Raw genomic sequence first — 18,470 nt, forward strand, 5'->3', positions numbered from 1 at the left:
AGCATGGGACAACTAGTGTTTTTAATTCAAGTATAAAGTTGATAAAACCGAAACAATGAATAAAGAGTAATCAGTATGGTGATAAATAAAAGTGTTTATTTATATTCATAGGGTTTGATACCATATTAGATTCAATTATTCTTGTGTTTCATTTTGCATGTTTTGACTTCCAGAATAAACTAGGTTATTCTTCCGGAATGACTAAGTTATTCAAACCATCCACAGTCGGTCATATGTTGGAAGTAGATATGAATTACGACTGTCATGGGTTGGCTTGTAGAGGTCTAAGATGTTGGACAAAGGGCTACAACACTCATGAGTGCTCATAAGTTCTGAGTATTGGATTAAACCCACACTCATTGGAATCACTTCATGAATTTTATCACGAGTGATCATGCGACGATAATATCTTATATTCTTCAAACCTAGAGATATGAGTTGTTACTATGAGTTGGTTGTACATTGATTGCACGAAAACGCATTCGGTAACTCGGTGTTATAAAACGTGCCTTTGTGTATGATTCAACAAGTAGCAGAACAAGCCATATGAGTTGAAGTTTATCCATTCCTTTTACCTTCGGGATAAAAGCGATATCTGTGGGCCCCTCGATGATTTAATGATGACACATGTGAGTGCTTGGCCAAGCCAAGACTGATTTGATTTGTTCAATCAGTCATTCGTCATGAATCGGAAATCAGGAAACAACAAATGGACAGAGAGAATGATTATAATCCATGTCTCGGTCCATATGATATCTAGAATGGAGGAATATATGATCCCTTATCTAATGGACAAGTTCGTTGACAAGATCAGAGTTCGATAGCGGCTTTAAGAGCTACGATTGCTAGTTAGGTTTTGAAGTCATACTCAATAATAGTTTTAGACTTATCCAAGTGGGAGACTGTTGGATTAATGTCTAAGTCCATAACTATACTTGGTATGTACTTGACCCGACCTGGCATGGTCCATTTGGGTTGCACTTCACCAACACAATTTATATGGATAGTCTTTTGAGAATATTATATTTATGATTAATATTAATATATTATAAGTTCTAATATATTAATATGGAATCTTATTATTTAATTAGTATTGATCAAGAATTAATTTAGAATTAATTAAGTGATCAAAATGAACTAATTAAATATGGACTCTTATATATATGGAATGGGCCAAGTTCATTTAGGTTGGGCTAAGCTTTCATGGATAGTCCATGGAGTGTTTAACCCATGGATCATATGAAATGAAAGGTCATGGGTTTAACCCTAGTCTCCATGCTATATAAAGATGTCATTGGTTGGTGAAATTGGCACTAGTGTGGTACACTAAGAAGAGCTAGCTGATTTCACTAAAGAGAACTAAGTATCCATATTCTCTAAAGTCCTCCAAGGTGTTATGGTGATTTGTGATTCCATTTGAGGCTTCCACACTATTGGGGCTTAGCTCTTAAAGCTTGAAGATATCAAGCTACATCAAAAGGTATGTCATCTAACTAGTACTTTGTAGTATAAGAACTTCATAATATGCTAGTTAGGATTAAAGCCTTGGAAAGTTCTTATTTGCATGTATAATAGAGAAAACATAGATCCAAGGTTTATAGGGTTGCATGTACACCATAGGAGTGTTAGAATGCTCAAAACCCAACACTTTTCGGCCGAGATACTCTCCGGAATCGGAATAAAATGGGCGCTCATGGTCAACCGATCCACGATGACCCAAATCGAATCTACTCCTCGCGCCGTTCAGGGAAGCTTTGTGATAAAATCCATCATAATATCCTCCCATTTCCACAACGGGATATCCAACGGCTGCATTTTGGCGTGCGGTCTCTGATGCTTGGCCTTGACCTTCCTGCAGGTCAAACACCACTTGACGTACCACGCCACATCCCACTTCATGCAGGGCCACCAATAGTCCAGGCGAAGATCCCGATACATCTTCGTCGCCCCTGAATGAATAGAGAATCGGGATTTGTGCGCCTCCTCCATCAAGATCTGGCACACGCCTCCCTGATACGGCACCCACACCCTACGGTGTAGTGTCAATAATCCCCGACTATCATAATCGAAGGAGGTGACTTGTCCCACTATTCGCTCACTCTTCCGATGCTCCTCCTTCATAGCCTCTTGTTAAGCCTCCCGGATCTGCTCCAACAGGGGAGTCACCACAGTCATCCTCATGCAAACATCCCTGATCGGTGCCGCCTTGCGGCTAAGCGCATCGGCCACCACATTGGCCTTCCCCGGGTGGTAAAGGATCTCGCAATCATAATCCTTCACCACGTCTAACCACCGACGCTGCCTCATGTTCAGATTCGGCTGATCCATGAGGTACCTCAAACTCTTGTGGTCTGTGTAAATGGTATAACGAACCCCGTAAAGGTAATGCCTCCATATCTTGAGGGCGAAGACCACCACCCCAACTCTAAATCGTGCTTCGGTTAGTTCGCCTCTTGAGGCTTCAGCTACCTCGAGGCATAAGCAATGACATGCCCCCTCTGCATCAACACTGTGCCTAAGCCTAAGATCGACGCATCGCAATATACCACAAAATCCTCCACGCCCTCGGGTAGGGATAAGATCGGCGCCTTGCACAATCTCTGCCTCAGAGTCTCGAATGCTGCCTACTGCTTAGGCCCCCATCGAAAGACCACGACTTTCCTAGTCAATTGTGTCAGGGGTACGGCTATCTTGGAGAAGTCCTGAATGAACCTCCAATAGTAGCCTGCTAATCCTAGGAAACTCCGAATCTCAGATGGAGACTTTGGAACCTCCCACCTCATCACGGCCTCCACCTTGGCCGGGTGTACTGAAATCCCGTTCTGGTTGACGAGGTGCCCAAGGAACTGCACCTCGCGCAACCAAAACTCACATTTGGAGAACTTAGCGTACAAGCTCTCCCTCTTCAGGGTCTCCAAAACCTCTCTCAGATGCTCCTCGTGCTCCTCCTGAGTCTTGGAATAAACCAAGATGTCATCAATGAAAACTATCACAGACCGATCCAACATCGGTCTACACACGCGGTTCATGAGGTTCATGAACGCGGCAGGAGCATTGGTAAGCCCAAACGGCATCACCACGAACTCATAATGGCCATAACGCATCCGAAACGAGGTCTTCTATATATCCTCCTCTCTAACCCTCATCTGATGATATCCTGAACACAAATCAATCTTGGAGAACCAAGATGCTCCATGCAACTGATCAAAGAGGTCATCAATCCTCGGGAGTGGGTAACGGTTCTTCACTGTTACCTTATTCAGCTCCCGGTAATCAATACACATCCGGTGCGACCCATCCTTCTTTTTCACAAATAGGATCGGGGCTCCCCAGGGTGAACTGCTCGGACGAATAAATCCCTTGTCTAGCAGCTCCTGCAGCTGCGTAGACAACTCCTGCATCTCGGGAGGAGCCAACCGATAGGGTGCCTTGGCTATCGGAGTCGCACCAGGAACTAGGTTGATCCTTAACTCTACCTAACGCTCCGGAGGTATTCCAGGAAGCTCCTCCGGGAACACATCAGCATAGTCTCGCACCACTGGAACCTCACTCACTGTCGCCTTACCCGTCTCCCAGGTATCCATAACGTACGCGACATACCCCGCGCTTCCCTGCTGAAGGTAGCGCCTAGCTCTCGCTGCTTAACATACTATAGGTCCACGCTCTGGCCTCTCTCCGTGGATCACCAACTCTCCCCCGCTTGGGGTCCTGACCCGCACTAGCTGTTGTGCGCAATCTATCACCGCCCCATTAGGGCTCAACTAATCCATGCCTATAATCACCTTGTTCCCCCGCAATGGTATGGGAACCAAATCCACCAAATAACGCTCCTCAAATAACCTCAAAACACAATCCCTGAACATTGTTGATGCTTGCACCGATCGATCATCGGCAATCTCTACCTCTAAAGGGCAATCCAACATGCCCGAGGACTCAGTAAACCAATTGCTAAGCGCAAGGGAAACAAATGACCGGGTGGCACCCGAGTCGAACAACACCTGAACCGGAATACCGTTCACATGGAATGATCCTAATGCATATACACAGAGCACATATCAATAACATAACATCATAAAATAAAGTAGAGGGAAAGAATCATACCCGTCACCAGATCGGGTGCGGCGCGTGCCTCTTCTGCAGTCAGCTGAAACGCCCGGCTCCTCACCACTGGAGCCTCTGCCTTGCCCTGCTGGCCATCTGTAATCCGTAGGGTAGCTGGAGCTGGCGCCTTAACCGGTGTTGGTGATGTCAACTGGGGGAAATTGGCCTTCTTGTGGCCCCTCTGGTTGCAGTGGAAACACAGCAACTCAGACGTATGTATCACAGGTGCAGGGTGGTACAATCCCTACTGAAATATCCCATCTTACCGCACTTATAGCAGCCCGACGATCCCAATCTACATGCCCCCTCATGAGGCCTACCGCATTTCCTGCAACGGCTCGGTCCTGACTGGCCTTTCGGCCTACAATTTGATCCCTTAGGCTTCTTCCCCGAAGCCCCTTCTGTCTGTCCCTCCTCAGTCTTCCTCTTCCGAACGTGCTCCAGATCTATCTCTCTCTCCCTCGCCCTGGCAATCGTAGAGTCCAAGGTAGGGCAAGCTGAAAAACTGACATGCTCTCGAATATCAGCTCGGAGCATGTCATGGTAGCGGGTCCTCCTCATGTCCTCATCACCCGCATACTAGGGCACTAATAATGCCCTCTCCCGGAACTTGGCGGTGATCTCCGCCATAGTCTCCGTCATCTGTCTCATATCCAAAAACTCTCTGTCCAGCTGCTAAAGCTCGACAGCCGGCGCAAACTCTGCCCTGAACCTGGTCGCAAAGTCCGACCATGTCATAGCCTCGACAGCCAAGGCTCCCAACGAGTCGCTTACGGACTCCCACCAATCCCTAGCTCGATCACGTAAACACCTTGCTGCATATCTCACCTTCGAACCCTCAGGGAAGAAGCTAATCGTCTGTGCAGACTCAATGTATGCAATCCATCGTCTGGAAGCTATAGGGTCCTTCGCCCCATGAAAATATGGTGCACCACTGCCCCGAAAGTCCTTGAAGGACAGTGTGCGGGGTCCTGACTGGCCAGATGTCATGTCGCTCCTGAATGCCCGGAGGCGATCCTCCATCATCTCCAATATCCCTTCCTTGATCGACCCGAAGATAATGGGGGTCGACTCAAGGATGCCTCTGGTGATCTCTGACGCGATGAACTCACGTAGCCCCTCATCTACTGGCTCGGAACCTGGTCCCGAACCCGATCCCTCTCCTGTACTGCCAACTGTTGGCCTCGGGCGTAGTACCACCATTCTGAAATACAAAGAAATAACATTTGTTTGTGATATTGATACCCCTAGAGGGATCACACCCACTACAAGTTCCCTGGTCTTATCTTAGCCTTCCTCGGTTCGGGTACGGATCCTCTGCTTTCAGTATTACGGGCCTATACTACCTTCCACATCTATCCGTACCTTCCCTAAAGACCGCCTTGACTCAACCAGGTCCCTTCCATTACCGTTGATCACTGCTACTCTTATCCTAGGCTTTCCCTAGGAAACCTTTGACCCACCCATCCCAGTCCTCAGCTGTTGATGGTCTCTTTGTGATGCCATTTAGCTATTACCTAAATACAATCACATGTGACGAGGCTCGGATAATCCTTCGAGTAAAGGACTCATCCCTACAACGGTTAGGACTCAAACAAGAGCTACGCAATAGGGTCAAATCCAACACTCTGAGATTATTCAACCCTAATCACATGTAACTTTAATGTATCCACTTAACAGCTAACTCCCATCACTCAAAGCCCATATAGCACAAAGCAAACAACATTTAGACATAAAGAAAACAATCTCAAGCAACTCTATCATCGTAGAGAAAAACTGAACTAGCATACAATGCTAAACTCGTACTATCAGGAATAACCTAAACAGGCTACCCTACTATTGTCTACTCAATTCTAGCATGCAACTCTTTCATATACTGAAGCACATAAAGCAGGCACATAAGGCATCACTCATAGATCCTTAGTCCTATTCTAGCATGCTGTTCTACAGAAACTGATAAACATAAATAACTTGTATGGGTACATTGGGGAATACTTATTTGAGCTCGGTCGGTCGCGCACATCACACACTTTGTTCTTTCTTAAAACCCTTTACTTAGCCATTTAGAAAACATTTTCTCTTTCCAAAATCTTTTAATCCCTCGATTTGAGTTCAAACACCCCCGAAGGTGTGTCCGAATCCCTCAAACCAGGGCTCTGATACCAACTTGTAACACCCCAAAAATATGAGCCAAAAATTTCATTTTTTAAAACATATATTTAGCGAAACATTCGAATTAAAACATTTACTGATCATAACATTTTATAAAGATATCGCATGTCTGGAAAACATTTCATAAAACATAATAACGTCAGAGTACAAATCCCCAGGAAGATCTCATGATGCGGAATACGAAGCATGTGTGTGACGGGCCGCTACCGCGCCAGCTCTTTCCCCTTCGAAGAAGAGGTACCTGAAACCAAAACTAAAAACTGTAAGCACGAAGCTTAGTGAGTTCCCCCATCATACCGCATACCATACAATCACATATCATACATATTGCCAGGCATTTCTGGGGTGCCCGACCTACCCGGTATGGCCATTCTGGGGTGCCGACCTACCCGTGTCAAGCCATTCTGGGGTGCTGACTACCCTTCGGTCCTGACGACCGAACCTCGGGGACTATTTCACCCCGTACTGCTACTATCACATATATCATAACATAACATATTATCAGACATATCTGGGGTGCCTGAACTACCCTTCGGTTCTAGCAACCGAACTCGAGGACTAGTCCCCTCCTACTACCTCTATCGCATATAACATAAAAAGGCAGCATGCAAACATATCATCATATACTATCAGACGTATCTGGGGTGTCTGACTACCCTTCGGTCCTAACAACCGAACTCTACTTCTATCACATACAACATACCATGCTATCATATAACATATCAGGTAGTAGCAAACCTAGATGATATCACAAAGACAATCATCTATCATACATCTCCTACTGGTGGGCCGGCATTGTGGCCTTAGACCCACCGCTACTGGAAGGTAACTCACCTCGTAGTAGTTGCTGATCTGTGTGGGAATGGTATGTCTGCTGCTGCTGCTTCGGAAATCCTATGACTGCAATTCCCACCAAACACTTAGTCAAATACTGCTAACCGCCCTCAGGGTAAATTGTCCATTCACCCTTAACAAGTCATGAGTCAAGTCACAGTCAACTGCCAGTTGACCAGACTCGCCGAGTTTGCTTGCCAACTCGCCGAGTCCCTTTCTCTATACCCAAGTCCAATAGTCCTTCATCCTACTCGCTGAGTTGTATGAACAACTCACCGAGTTCTCCTTCATCCGAAGAACACTCTAAGCTGTGACTCGCCGAGTTGTATGAACAACTCGTCGAGTTGTTCTTGAGACAAGAAGATTGCCATGAACTCGCCGAGTCATGGCATTGACTCGCCGAGTGACTTCATGAGTGAGTCTGGCTTCCAACCCACTGAGTCATACCTTATGACTCACTACTCCAACTCGCAAACACAAAAAGGGGAACAACCCGACTCGCCGAGTCAGATGAATGACTCGTCGAGTCTGCCTCATGAAAACAACTATACACGCAATTTTGCTTGAATCCATTCCATGCCATTCATAGATCTGGGTTCCTAGGGCCTGGTTTACACGTAAAGTTTCCAACTTTATGTGTAGGTAATCACCAATGAAGGTTTTAGGGATCAAAGTGCACTAAAAGGGGTAGATCTAGGACTTTCATGCAATATGACTCCATAAAGGCAGTAGATCCCAGCTCCAGGGACTAAATCATGCCTAGATCTAAAGGCTAACAACTTATTACAACCCACAAAGCACAAACAAGCTTGGAGAATGGCTCAAAAAGGACTTTCATGAAGCTATTAGGGACTACAAGCTTGAAAACAGAGGGGAAACGAGCTATACCTCAAGGAAAACGTTGAGATGTCACAAAAATGCTTGGCCTCCTTCTCCTCTTCTTGATCTACTCTTCTTTCTCCTCAAAAACTTCAAGAACACACCCAAAACACTTCAATCTCACAAGGAAAAGGGCAAAAACGATGTTGGGGGCTCTGAGGGTGAATGGGGGCAAGCTTGGGGCGGAAATAAGGGTTTAAATAGGGTGCAAACCCTTGAAATTTATGGTTTCATCAAACAGCGGTGACTCGCCGAGTCGCCAACTTAAACGTACCCCCGGACCGCGTCCCTACTCGGCGAGTCGGACCTACAACTCGCCGAGTCCAAGGCTAAAATGACAAATACTTAGATAAATTTTACGTACCAGGAACCAGGTGCTACATTACCCTCCATAGTCATTTTCCCTTTGAGTTACCGGTTAAAACATGTATTAGCCGGTAATATTTGTATAATTTAAACAGTTAAAACAAGTTAGTTGCTTTATTATGTACAAAAAAGAATAAGTTGGCAATATGTGAACACGGATAAGAGGTAGTTACCCTCCTAAGTCATTATCCCTTAAATTTATTAACAGTTATACCCTGATACCATTTTTACTTTCTTCCTCTATCCCTCACACACAAAACAACACAATCTATTATTTCGTTTTAAAAACCTAGATTTATCTACACAATACTATTTCATAAGTTTCACTAAGTCACTTGTATTCACCTCTTTAATTTAAATGGAAGAAAAGCCGACGAGCTCACATCCTTACAATCAATTCTCCGGACACAATCAATTCCATGAGAAGTTTAACTGAAATCAAAACATTCACAATCGATCCAATTGATTTTAAATTGAACAATTGGTCTCCAATCAAGATGAACTATTTCACATGGCGTGCATTTATAGACAGAATTCCAAACTGTACATCTCTTGCTTTGAGATCCATTAATTAATGGCATGCATTTATAACTGGTTCAACTTTGTACGCTCTCTGCTTTTCTTCGTAGGAAACAAATGACCATCTCTTAGCCTCATGCACATTCACAAAATCAACATGGGAGAATGTTCTATCTCGAGTATCATTGGTGAAATCAAAACCACATCTTTTGTTTGGTTTAAAATATAAAAGATAATAAATTTTGTTTAAGTATAAGAACAAATCACACAGTATTGATTGGAATAGTGAAATACCAGGTGTTATTCCCCTTTTTCTCCATTTCACATGTAATTGTACGTTATTCTCTTTTTTTGGCACTATATAATCTCGGTCGTTCAAAAAAAATGCATTCACCGAACATACAGAGTAAACGACTACATATCAACTACATAAAGAACTAAAAAAATCCACCAAGTGGGAAGTAGTCGGAAGCATCATTTGATGGTGTAAATGAGGCCATGGTTTGTTGTCCTTCCCTTGACTATCTCCCTTGGTTCCATTACTTCGAGGTCTGTTCCCTTTCCCATTGATATCAAAATTATAGATGAAGGATATACTCCATGGCGGTGGTGGCGGAGTTTGCCAAAAAAAATCATTTGGGTTTTTCGTGGATTAAAATAAACCCATAACATCTTCAAATCGTGAAGAGAGAGGTGATTGATTTGAGAGTCTTTCTAGTTATTGTTGTTGTTTGATCAAATAAGAGGATGAGGGAAAACAATTGCTCACAGCGAATGAAATGGTGATGGAAAAGAGATCTATCTCTATGTGTGAGAGAGAGGGGAGTAGACGCAGATTTTGAAACAAAAAGGATGAAGCTTTATCATCCTTTGATAGTTATAATTAAAATAAGGGTATAATTGTCAAATAATATAAATATCAGTGGAAGGATAAAAAATTAACGTGGAAATATCACCCCCCCCCCCCTTTCCCTCCTTATCTAAAGGTTTATGAATTGAAAGAGATCTATCTCTATGTGTGAGAGAGAGAGGGGAGTAGACGCAGGTTTTGAAACAAAAAGGATGAAGCTTTATCATCCTTTGATATTTATAATTAAAATAAGGGTATAATTGTCAAATAATATAAATATCAGTGGAAGGATAAAAAATTAACGTGGAAATATCACCCCCCCCCTTCCCTCCTTATCTAAAGGTTTATGAATTGAAAGAGATCTATCTCTATGTGTGAGAGAGAGGGGAGTAGACGCAGGTTTTGTAACAAAAAGGATGAAGCTTTATCATCCTTTGATAGTTATAATTAAAATAAGGGTATAATTGTCAAATAATATAAATATCAGTGGAAGGATAAAAAATTAACGTGGAAATATCACCCCCCCCCCCCCTTCCCTCCTTATCTAAAGGTTTATGAATTGAAATAGATCTATCTCTATGTGTGAGAGAGAGGGGAGTAGACGCAGGTTTTGAAACAAAAAGGATGAAGCTTTATCATCCTTTGATAGTTATAATTAAAACAAGGGTATAATTGTCAAATAATATAAATATCAGTGAAAGGATAAAAAATTAACGTGGAAATATCACCCCCGCCCCCCCCCCCCCCCCCCTTCCCTCCTTATCTAAAGGTTTATGAATTGAAAGAGATCTATCTCTATGTGTGAGAGAGAGGGGAGTAGACGCAGGTTTTGAAACAAAAAGGATGAAGCTTTATCATCCTTTGATAGTTATAATTAAAATAAGGGTATAATTGTCGAATAATATAAATATCAATGGAAGGATAAAAAATTAACGTGGAAATATCACCCCCCCCCCCCCCTTCCCTCCTTATCTAAAGGTTTATGAATTGAAAGAGATCTATCTCTATGTGCGAGAGAGAGGGGAGTAGACGCAGGTTTTGAAACAAAAAGGATGAAGCTTTATCATCCTTTGATAGTTATAATTAAAATAAGGGTATAATTGTCAAATAATATAAATATCAGTGGAAGGATAAAAAATTAACGTGGAAATATCACCCCCCCCCCTTCCCTCCTTATCTAAAGGTTTATGAATTGAAAGAGATCTATCTCTATGTGTGAGAGAGAGGGGAGTAAACGCAGGTTTTGAAACAAAAAGGATGAAGCTTTATCATCCTTTGATAGTTATAAAATAAGGGTATAATTGTCAAATAATATAAATATCAGTGGAAGGATAAAAAATTAACGTGGAAATATCAACCCCCCCCCCCTTCCCTCCTTATCTAAAGGTTTATGAATTGAAAGAGATCTATCTCTATGTGTGAGAGAGAGGGGAGTAGACGCAGGTTTTGAAACAAAAAGGATGAAGCTTTATCATTCTTTGATAGTTATAATTAAAATAAGGGTATAATTGTCAAATAATATAAATATCAGTGGAAGGATAAAAAATTAACGTGGAAATATCACACCCCCCCCCCCCCTTCCCTCCTTATCTAAAGGTTTATGAATTGAGAGGGTAATCGGTTGTTCTCCATGTACATATTTTTTTTGTACCAAATACCTCTAAAGTGATCAAATCCTTTCTAATAAATAAAAGTTTTTTGTCACATGTCACACTCTCATTTAATTTGTCAAATGTCATTTTCTGATTATGAGTTTTCTATTTTATTTAATTCCACATAATATTTTAATTTAATACTTGCAATAAATGGATATCAATTTCATTAATGAACTTAACTTTTAATTTCAAATTTCTCAAAATTAAAGCTTATTAGTTTTTTTATTTATTTAAATTAGTATTTGTTTAAATTTAAAAGATAAAAAACATTTCTATTATAATAATTCTATCTTTTTTATTTTCTTATAAATTCAAAGTTCTCACATATTTTGACATATATATATATATATATATATATATATATATATATATATATATATATATATATATATATAACCCATGTAATATATGGGTCTCACATCTAGTTTATTAAATAAACACCATTTTTATTGATGATATATTGTAGTGCTGGTTGTTGTCTCTTGTTTTTTAAATTGTATGCAAATGATGTGGCAAAGCGTTGGCTCCCATTTACATATCATTAGACAGACGTCGATGATCTCCACCAAAAATGGAAGTTCCCCCGGAGCATCCGTAAACTTCTTGCTAAGCGCAAGAGACACAAGAGATCGGGGAGCTCCAGAATCAAACACAACTAAGGCAGAAATACCGTTCACACAGTACAATTCTAAAACAATAACAAAACATAAGTAGTATATCATAAACATAAATAAAAAGTATAAGGAGAAAATACATACTTGTGACCACATTGGGCACTACTCGTGCCTCCTCGGTTTTCAGCCAGTCATGCTCCTCACAACCAGAACATCCGCATTGTCCTAGCGGCCATCAGTAATCCTCAATGTCACCGGGGCCGGCGCTGCAACTAGACCCACCGTTGTCAAACTCGGACAATCGGCCTTCTTGTGGCTCTGGTTCTCCTCCTTGGGTGCCTCGTGACTGGGCAGCTAATCGAGTATTGCTTAACTTTCCTTCATGAATTTTTCTACCTAATCCGCTCAAAATAAGCCTTAGGGCTCTTAATCGAGTATACCTAATCCACTCAAAATAAGACTCCAATTGTTGCCAAATCAAAGATAATCGCGAAGAATTTTAATAAAGGTATGTTGTATGATCCAATATTTAACAAGGCTTCTGTGTGTTTGTTATCAATTGTTCCAAAATTGGGCTTCATTTTGATAGTGATTTTAACAAAGTATCATATTTTAGTCATATATTGATATTGATTTTACTTTATGTTCAATCTTTATATTATGAATGGTTCATGTGTGCATGTTTCAAGGTTATTTGTATGTTTGTATGATTGTATCTACTTCTATGCTTGAAATCCATTGTGAATGCTTATTGTACACTTTGATCAGGTTACTAGATTTAAGACCATCCATAAGAACTACAAATTATATGTAATTTCTTAATTACTTTTGGTAATTGTGTAAAGTTGTTAATGTCTTCAATTTCTTTTAATATGTTAACATGAATTACAGCTAATTTAGCTTTCTATTATTCTTATGACGTTATCACTTATCATTAATGGTTATAATAGGTTCCAAATGATTCATAAAACTTTATCGAAATGTATGAATACTTTTTTTTTTTAATTTTATTTATTTATAACCAATACAAGATTCTTATTTTGAAGATATTAAAGAATTATACTTTATCTTTTGGACAAATGATATTTTTGGATACATTCAACATAAATCCTCGAAATAAAAAAGATAGAATCTTTAAAGCACTCTTGGTTGAATTATCATTAAGACAAGCTAGAAGTAATACTGATATCTTTGTTTGTATTTGTACGCTTGTTCATGTAAGTAAATTATATGGAACTTACATTAAACTAAACTCTATTCTTTATTCCTAACGATCAACAACAAAGTTAAAATGAACTTCATCTTAAGTCAACAATAATGTTTACATTTTACGCATAATCGTATAGCAAGATCTAAATCTAATAACAGAATTGCTTTGAAAACGTAAATCCACATACAAAAATATATAAAAATAATAACACAAAATAATACAAAAAGACTTACATTCCCCAATACCAAGATAAAATAAAAACAACCAATGAAGAAACTATACAATACATAAAAATAATAATAATAATACAAAATGAAGAAGCTATACAATACATAAAAATAATAATAATAATAATAATAATACAAAAAGACTTGCATTCAATTCAAATGAACACCAATACTAATGTACAAAATACAACCAATGAGGAAGCTATACAAGAATTACCGGAAAACAACTCCGGTGCACCGGATTTTAACCGTGTACCTTTCTTTTGCACTTTCTGCCCCCTGTCACTAACTTCAAAATCAGCCCCAAGTATGAGTCGATGTCTCTTTGTTTTCCAAAATAATATCTTAAACCTAACCGCCGTCGCCAAATCCACCCTGAATACCGGCGGTCTACCACCAGTGATGTTCACGGCTGCATCCCACGGCACTCCTTGCGTGTCCGTCCAGTTTTTCCGGCGTGTTTTTTTCTGATGTCCTTGATAAAACCCTTTGAGCATGTAATTCGAAATAGGGATTCCATTTCCATTTGATTGGTTGATGTAATAATGTAAAGTAATGTTGAGTGGGTCGTAGTAAATACCTTTGTCTTTGTTCTCGTTGTCGAGCTTCAGATCGAGGTAGATGGATTGATCGGAGGTTGAATTTCGGGTTTTATTGAGGGCGGGAATGTAAACGTCTTGGATGGAGCAAACTGGATTTGAAGTGCGTAAGCTTAGCCACAGGAAGAGTGAAGTGAGACCTAAGGTTAGTATGAAGCTGAAACAACACCTGCAACAGCCTGATCCGTTGTCGGGGCGGCTGTAGTCGGACATGGCTCAGTTGGGGTTCCGGCGATGAGAGAGAGAGAGAGAGAGAGAGAGAGAGAGAGAGGTGGCACTGTTTTGAAGGTAAATTCTGCCCAATGATGGGGAAACAGCAGAGTAATTTACAAGTGGCTTAAATAATAAATATCTCGTGTGAACGCAGCCATTCATTCTCAACAATGGAAGCTTACAAGCTTATGTTGTATGTCTTCATCGTTAACATACCTCAAGGGTACGAGTCAGGGTTCAGTGTATGGGGTTGGGAAGCCTACTCCTGAAGACGATTGGCGTGAACGAAGGAAGAAAGATATACGGATTTTAGGGTTAGATTTTGGTGTTTGAGGCTTTGAGATATGTGGATCGATTCACAAAAGAAGAATAAAAGAAAATAGAGGTTTGGGTGGCCAGAAATAAAAACGAAGGGAAGGAAGAAATAGGTTGGGCTAAGAATTTTAATTCTTGGGCTCAAATTTAATGGGCTCATTCTGAATTGGGTTGTCATGCTACGAATTCCCGACGTAAGTATACTCGACAACGAACGAACATGAGTTTTCTTATTGAAAAAATTCATTAAATGGCCAAAAAGAAGCGTTTTCCGAAAGAAAATGACCATGAAAAAAATCTGACCAATAGGATCCGCAGAGCACCTTCTGCGGATCGAGTTTGAGAAAATGGAACACCTCTATCGATATTGGGTTTTGTAATTTTCTTTTCATTTTTTTTGTTTATTAATATTATTATTATTATTTTATTCACGTAATGTATTATGTGATTATTATGTAATAAAATTGACAAAAAAATGATAAAAATAATAAACTTATGTTTAATATCAGTCCATAGAACTATTTGAGAATCCACAGAACTGTTATCAACGAATCAATGTACACTTATAAGGATAAGTGTACACCTATACGGTTCAATGTATAAATTGTCATACCAGTTAAATATTATATCAACTCATCCTGGTATTGAAAAATATAAAAATGGCTTCCAATGCACCAACTTCTAAAAATGCAAATATAGAAATTTGAAGATGAGCTCATGTTATAAAAAAATGCAACTCTTTACAAAAATTGAATGAATGATGTTTATTTTAAAATGTGTTTATTATGAAGTTTGTATAAGACAAAAAAAAAAAAAAAAAAAAAAAAAAAAAAAAAAAAAACCTAATATTCCTACAGAGTATTGTTAATTCCGTAGCAAAGTACTATTAATTCTGCAGCACTGGTTCGATTTGAATTACTATTTTATCAACTCCGCAGCATAGTACTGTTAATTCCGCAGTACTGTTTCGTCTACTATGTATCAAATAGTGTTCGATCCGCAGTACTAATATTTTACTATAAATTCACTTTAGTATGCGTATGATTTTATCTAATTTTCACCATTTCTTTCATTCATTTTTTCTGGACACCATCACATTTTCACTCACAATGGGTTCGAGATCGTACGTCTAACACATGTGTATATTACTGTGTACGAGAGCATCAGTGTGAATGATCCAAGTTTTTCGACCCGTTTAACTTATACCTACAACGCTGATCCTCAAACCATTGCAAGAAACTATCGTAACATTGTTGCTGTCACAGCTAAATGGTATGAAGTAAAAAACAGAAATTTTGATAATCAACGATCTTTATAACAAAATTGATGATGAATGGCTCAATGAAGACGGTGAAGTGATATTGGAGGCGTCGAAAGAGGAATACAAATCCATTAGTGATGGGTCGGAATTCGAGTATGAAGCCTATTGGAGTCTTATAAAAGATCTCCCGTACTTTTAATGTTTTTTGTAGTACGTTATTTTGATGTAGTTGGTTTTATTAGGTTATTTAGACGTATTTGGTTATTTTAAGGTTATTTATACGTACTACTTTGTATAAGGTTATTTTTATGTAATTGGTTTTTATTAGGTTGTTTTCATCGTCTGTGTAATACATGGAAACAGATACAAACACTTTATTCCAAAAACTATAAACACTACAAATACATGGAAACAGATGAGACAACCCTTACAAATAATAAGATAATGTAGTAGCAAACATTACGCATAAAATATTACAGTCTACATGAAATACTTGTTTTTTTTCACTACATTCCAAACGTCATCATATTCGAACTCACTTTCATCACGCTCCATAATGTAATGCTCTTTAACAACTTGTAAATTTTTTCATCATCTGCGTAAAAATGTGGCATATTTTTAATATAATTATATCAACGATTGAACCATGTGACTTTTTCCTTTAATTCCATCCACTTAGTAACAACATCTTCTTTAAGGCGGTGTTGTTCTTTTCCCATCTGACCATCTCATGGTTGAACAAACCTGTGATGCGGGTCCATTCATCACCTATAAGGCAATGAGGCAGAGCTATTGGTGTCACATCCTTGTTAACGTTCATCCAATATCATGTTAGGATCATCACCTCTGTTGTCGTCCATGGACGTGGAGCATCGGCTGATGGCGCTGCATTTGAAAAAGTTGGTACATTAGTGGCCATTTCAGAATAAAGGTGTGAGTTTATTGAAGAATGAATGATGATTTAAATAAGATAAAGGACCCTGCTTTGACAAACAGCTATGCAGACTAACAATAAGCTCTGCAAACTTGCAAACAGCTCTGCGGACTGACCAACAGCTCTGCGGAATGACAAACAACTCTGCAGACTGACAACAAGCTCTGCATACTTGCAAACAGCTCTGCGGATTAATGGATACAAATTTCATTTAAATTGGACAAGCCTTTTAATTTTGAGAAATTATGTAAAGTTGTGAAACTGAGTTCCTTCAATGAGGTGTTAAAAAATGTTTCTCCAACCTACTGATTTTCTTTCATAATCCGCAAATAACCAATCCTGACACCTTCACGTGCATTAAGAAAGATATGTACTGTCACACCCCCGAACCAGACGGCGGAAACGTCCGGGGGCTGTCGTGACTCAATTGAATACCATAACATTGGATATATATGAAACATAACAACATTCGTCACCATTCATCAACATAGTACAACCAGTAGTGTTTACATATCATACATTGTTAGACATTACATTCCCCAAAAATTAATTTGTTCAATTCATACAAAAATAAACCGCAACCGTCACTGAATACGATCTCTCTTGATTCACTGGTTCCCTGAGAATACAAGTATTTTGAAAAACGTCAACATATGAAATGTTGGTGAGTTCATAAGTAGTGTTTGAAATCGAATGTTTGTATTGTTTGAATAACCACCAGAAAATCCGATATTTTCTGAAAAGATAAGTTTTCGAAAACGTTTGTGAAGATCCATAGGTATGCTTGTTCGTTTCTATACTTGTAAAAAAAAATGTTCATTTAGAATGTATGCATTTCAAATTTGTAAGTATTGAAAACCCTAGGAAAACCCGATGTTCTCCTAGTTCCTTGAATTACGTGATGTTACATTGAAACCATTGCATAGCGTATAGTGTCAGTCCCAGGCGACGTTGGAAGGTTTTCGAGCAGGATTATTTACTACAAACCCGCGTTACACAAACGCCCAGTTTATAGTTATACTAACGACTCCGAAGGCGTCGTCAGTACTAATCGCGTTATCCAATCGCCCTGACTAGGTGAAGTCCCACATCCGAAGAGAAAGAGGTCACGAAGACCCCGGTAACTCCATTAGCCGGTTGGGGATAAAATGTACGAGGGGTCCCAGACCCGCCTCGCATGAAATGTAGACCTTACTAGCAAGACCAAAGGACCCTTGGGGACCGGTGGTATACAAGCCATTGAAAGTCCATTTACGTTGTGTCGGATCGGTAAAACCCAACACTCCGTAAAAAAAATGTCTTCGGGCCTTAAGATCAGGTCATTGGGCTAGCTAGGCTCAACAAACAAGATTTTACACTTGTGGGGCCCAAAGATGGTGCATAGACGTCTGTGCACACTCGCATGTGTATGTATAACCAAACGTTACTTGTATGAATCGTAGTGTTAGTAGTTGTAGATTTTTATTGGCTCGAGACCGAGCCAATTCGTTTAACAACGACTTTTGGTATTGTAATGTATTGTATTTCGTTGATAGTCGTGGTGCCATCATTCGATCAAATTGTGTATATTGAACTAGCCTTGAAATACTCCTGTTTTCAGCCCCTCATCATTTGTAAAATTTACATTTTTAACCCTTTATATTAAATACTTCCCGGTTTAGTCCTTAAACTATTTTTCTTGACATTTTAACACCAAAAATTATTGAAATTAATATTTTTCA

General features: G+C 39.6%; 1 protein-coding gene across 2 annotated transcripts; it reads right to left on the bottom strand.

Moving 5' to 3' along the window:
- Positions 1-13,484: 13,484 nt before the first annotated feature.
- Positions 13,485-14,617, bottom strand: LOC145037610 (protein NDR1-like). 2 transcript variants are annotated; one of them, XM_078986316.1, is made up of 2 exons: positions 14,008-14,617; positions 13,485-13,914 (listed from the first exon to the last, which is right to left on the bottom strand). In XM_078986316.1, exons 1-2 carry the CDS (start codon positions 14,237-14,239, stop codon positions 13,583-13,585), a joined length of 564 nt encoding a protein of 187 aa, XP_078842442.1. In that variant the 5' UTR covers positions 14,240-14,617; the 3' UTR covers positions 13,485-13,582. The 2 variants fall into 2 exon arrangements, with proteins under 2 accessions (XP_078842442.1, XP_078842441.1); XM_078986315.1 differs by having other exon boundaries at positions 13,485-14,616.
- Between the last annotated feature and the right edge of the window lie 3,853 nt (positions 14,618-18,470).

This window comes from Lactuca saligna, chromosome 3 (assembly GCF_052625555.1).
Source record: "Lactuca saligna cultivar CGN05327 chromosome 3, ASM5262555v1, whole genome shotgun sequence".
Lineage (NCBI taxonomy): Eukaryota > Viridiplantae > Streptophyta > Magnoliopsida > Asterales > Asteraceae > Lactuca > Lactuca saligna.

Bases quoted from the DNA above. Each gene is read 5' to 3' on its own strand.
- LOC145037610 (XM_078986315.1), bottom strand. From the start codon at position 14,239: ATGTCCGACTACAGCCGCCCCGACAACGGATCAGGCTGTTGCAGGTGT.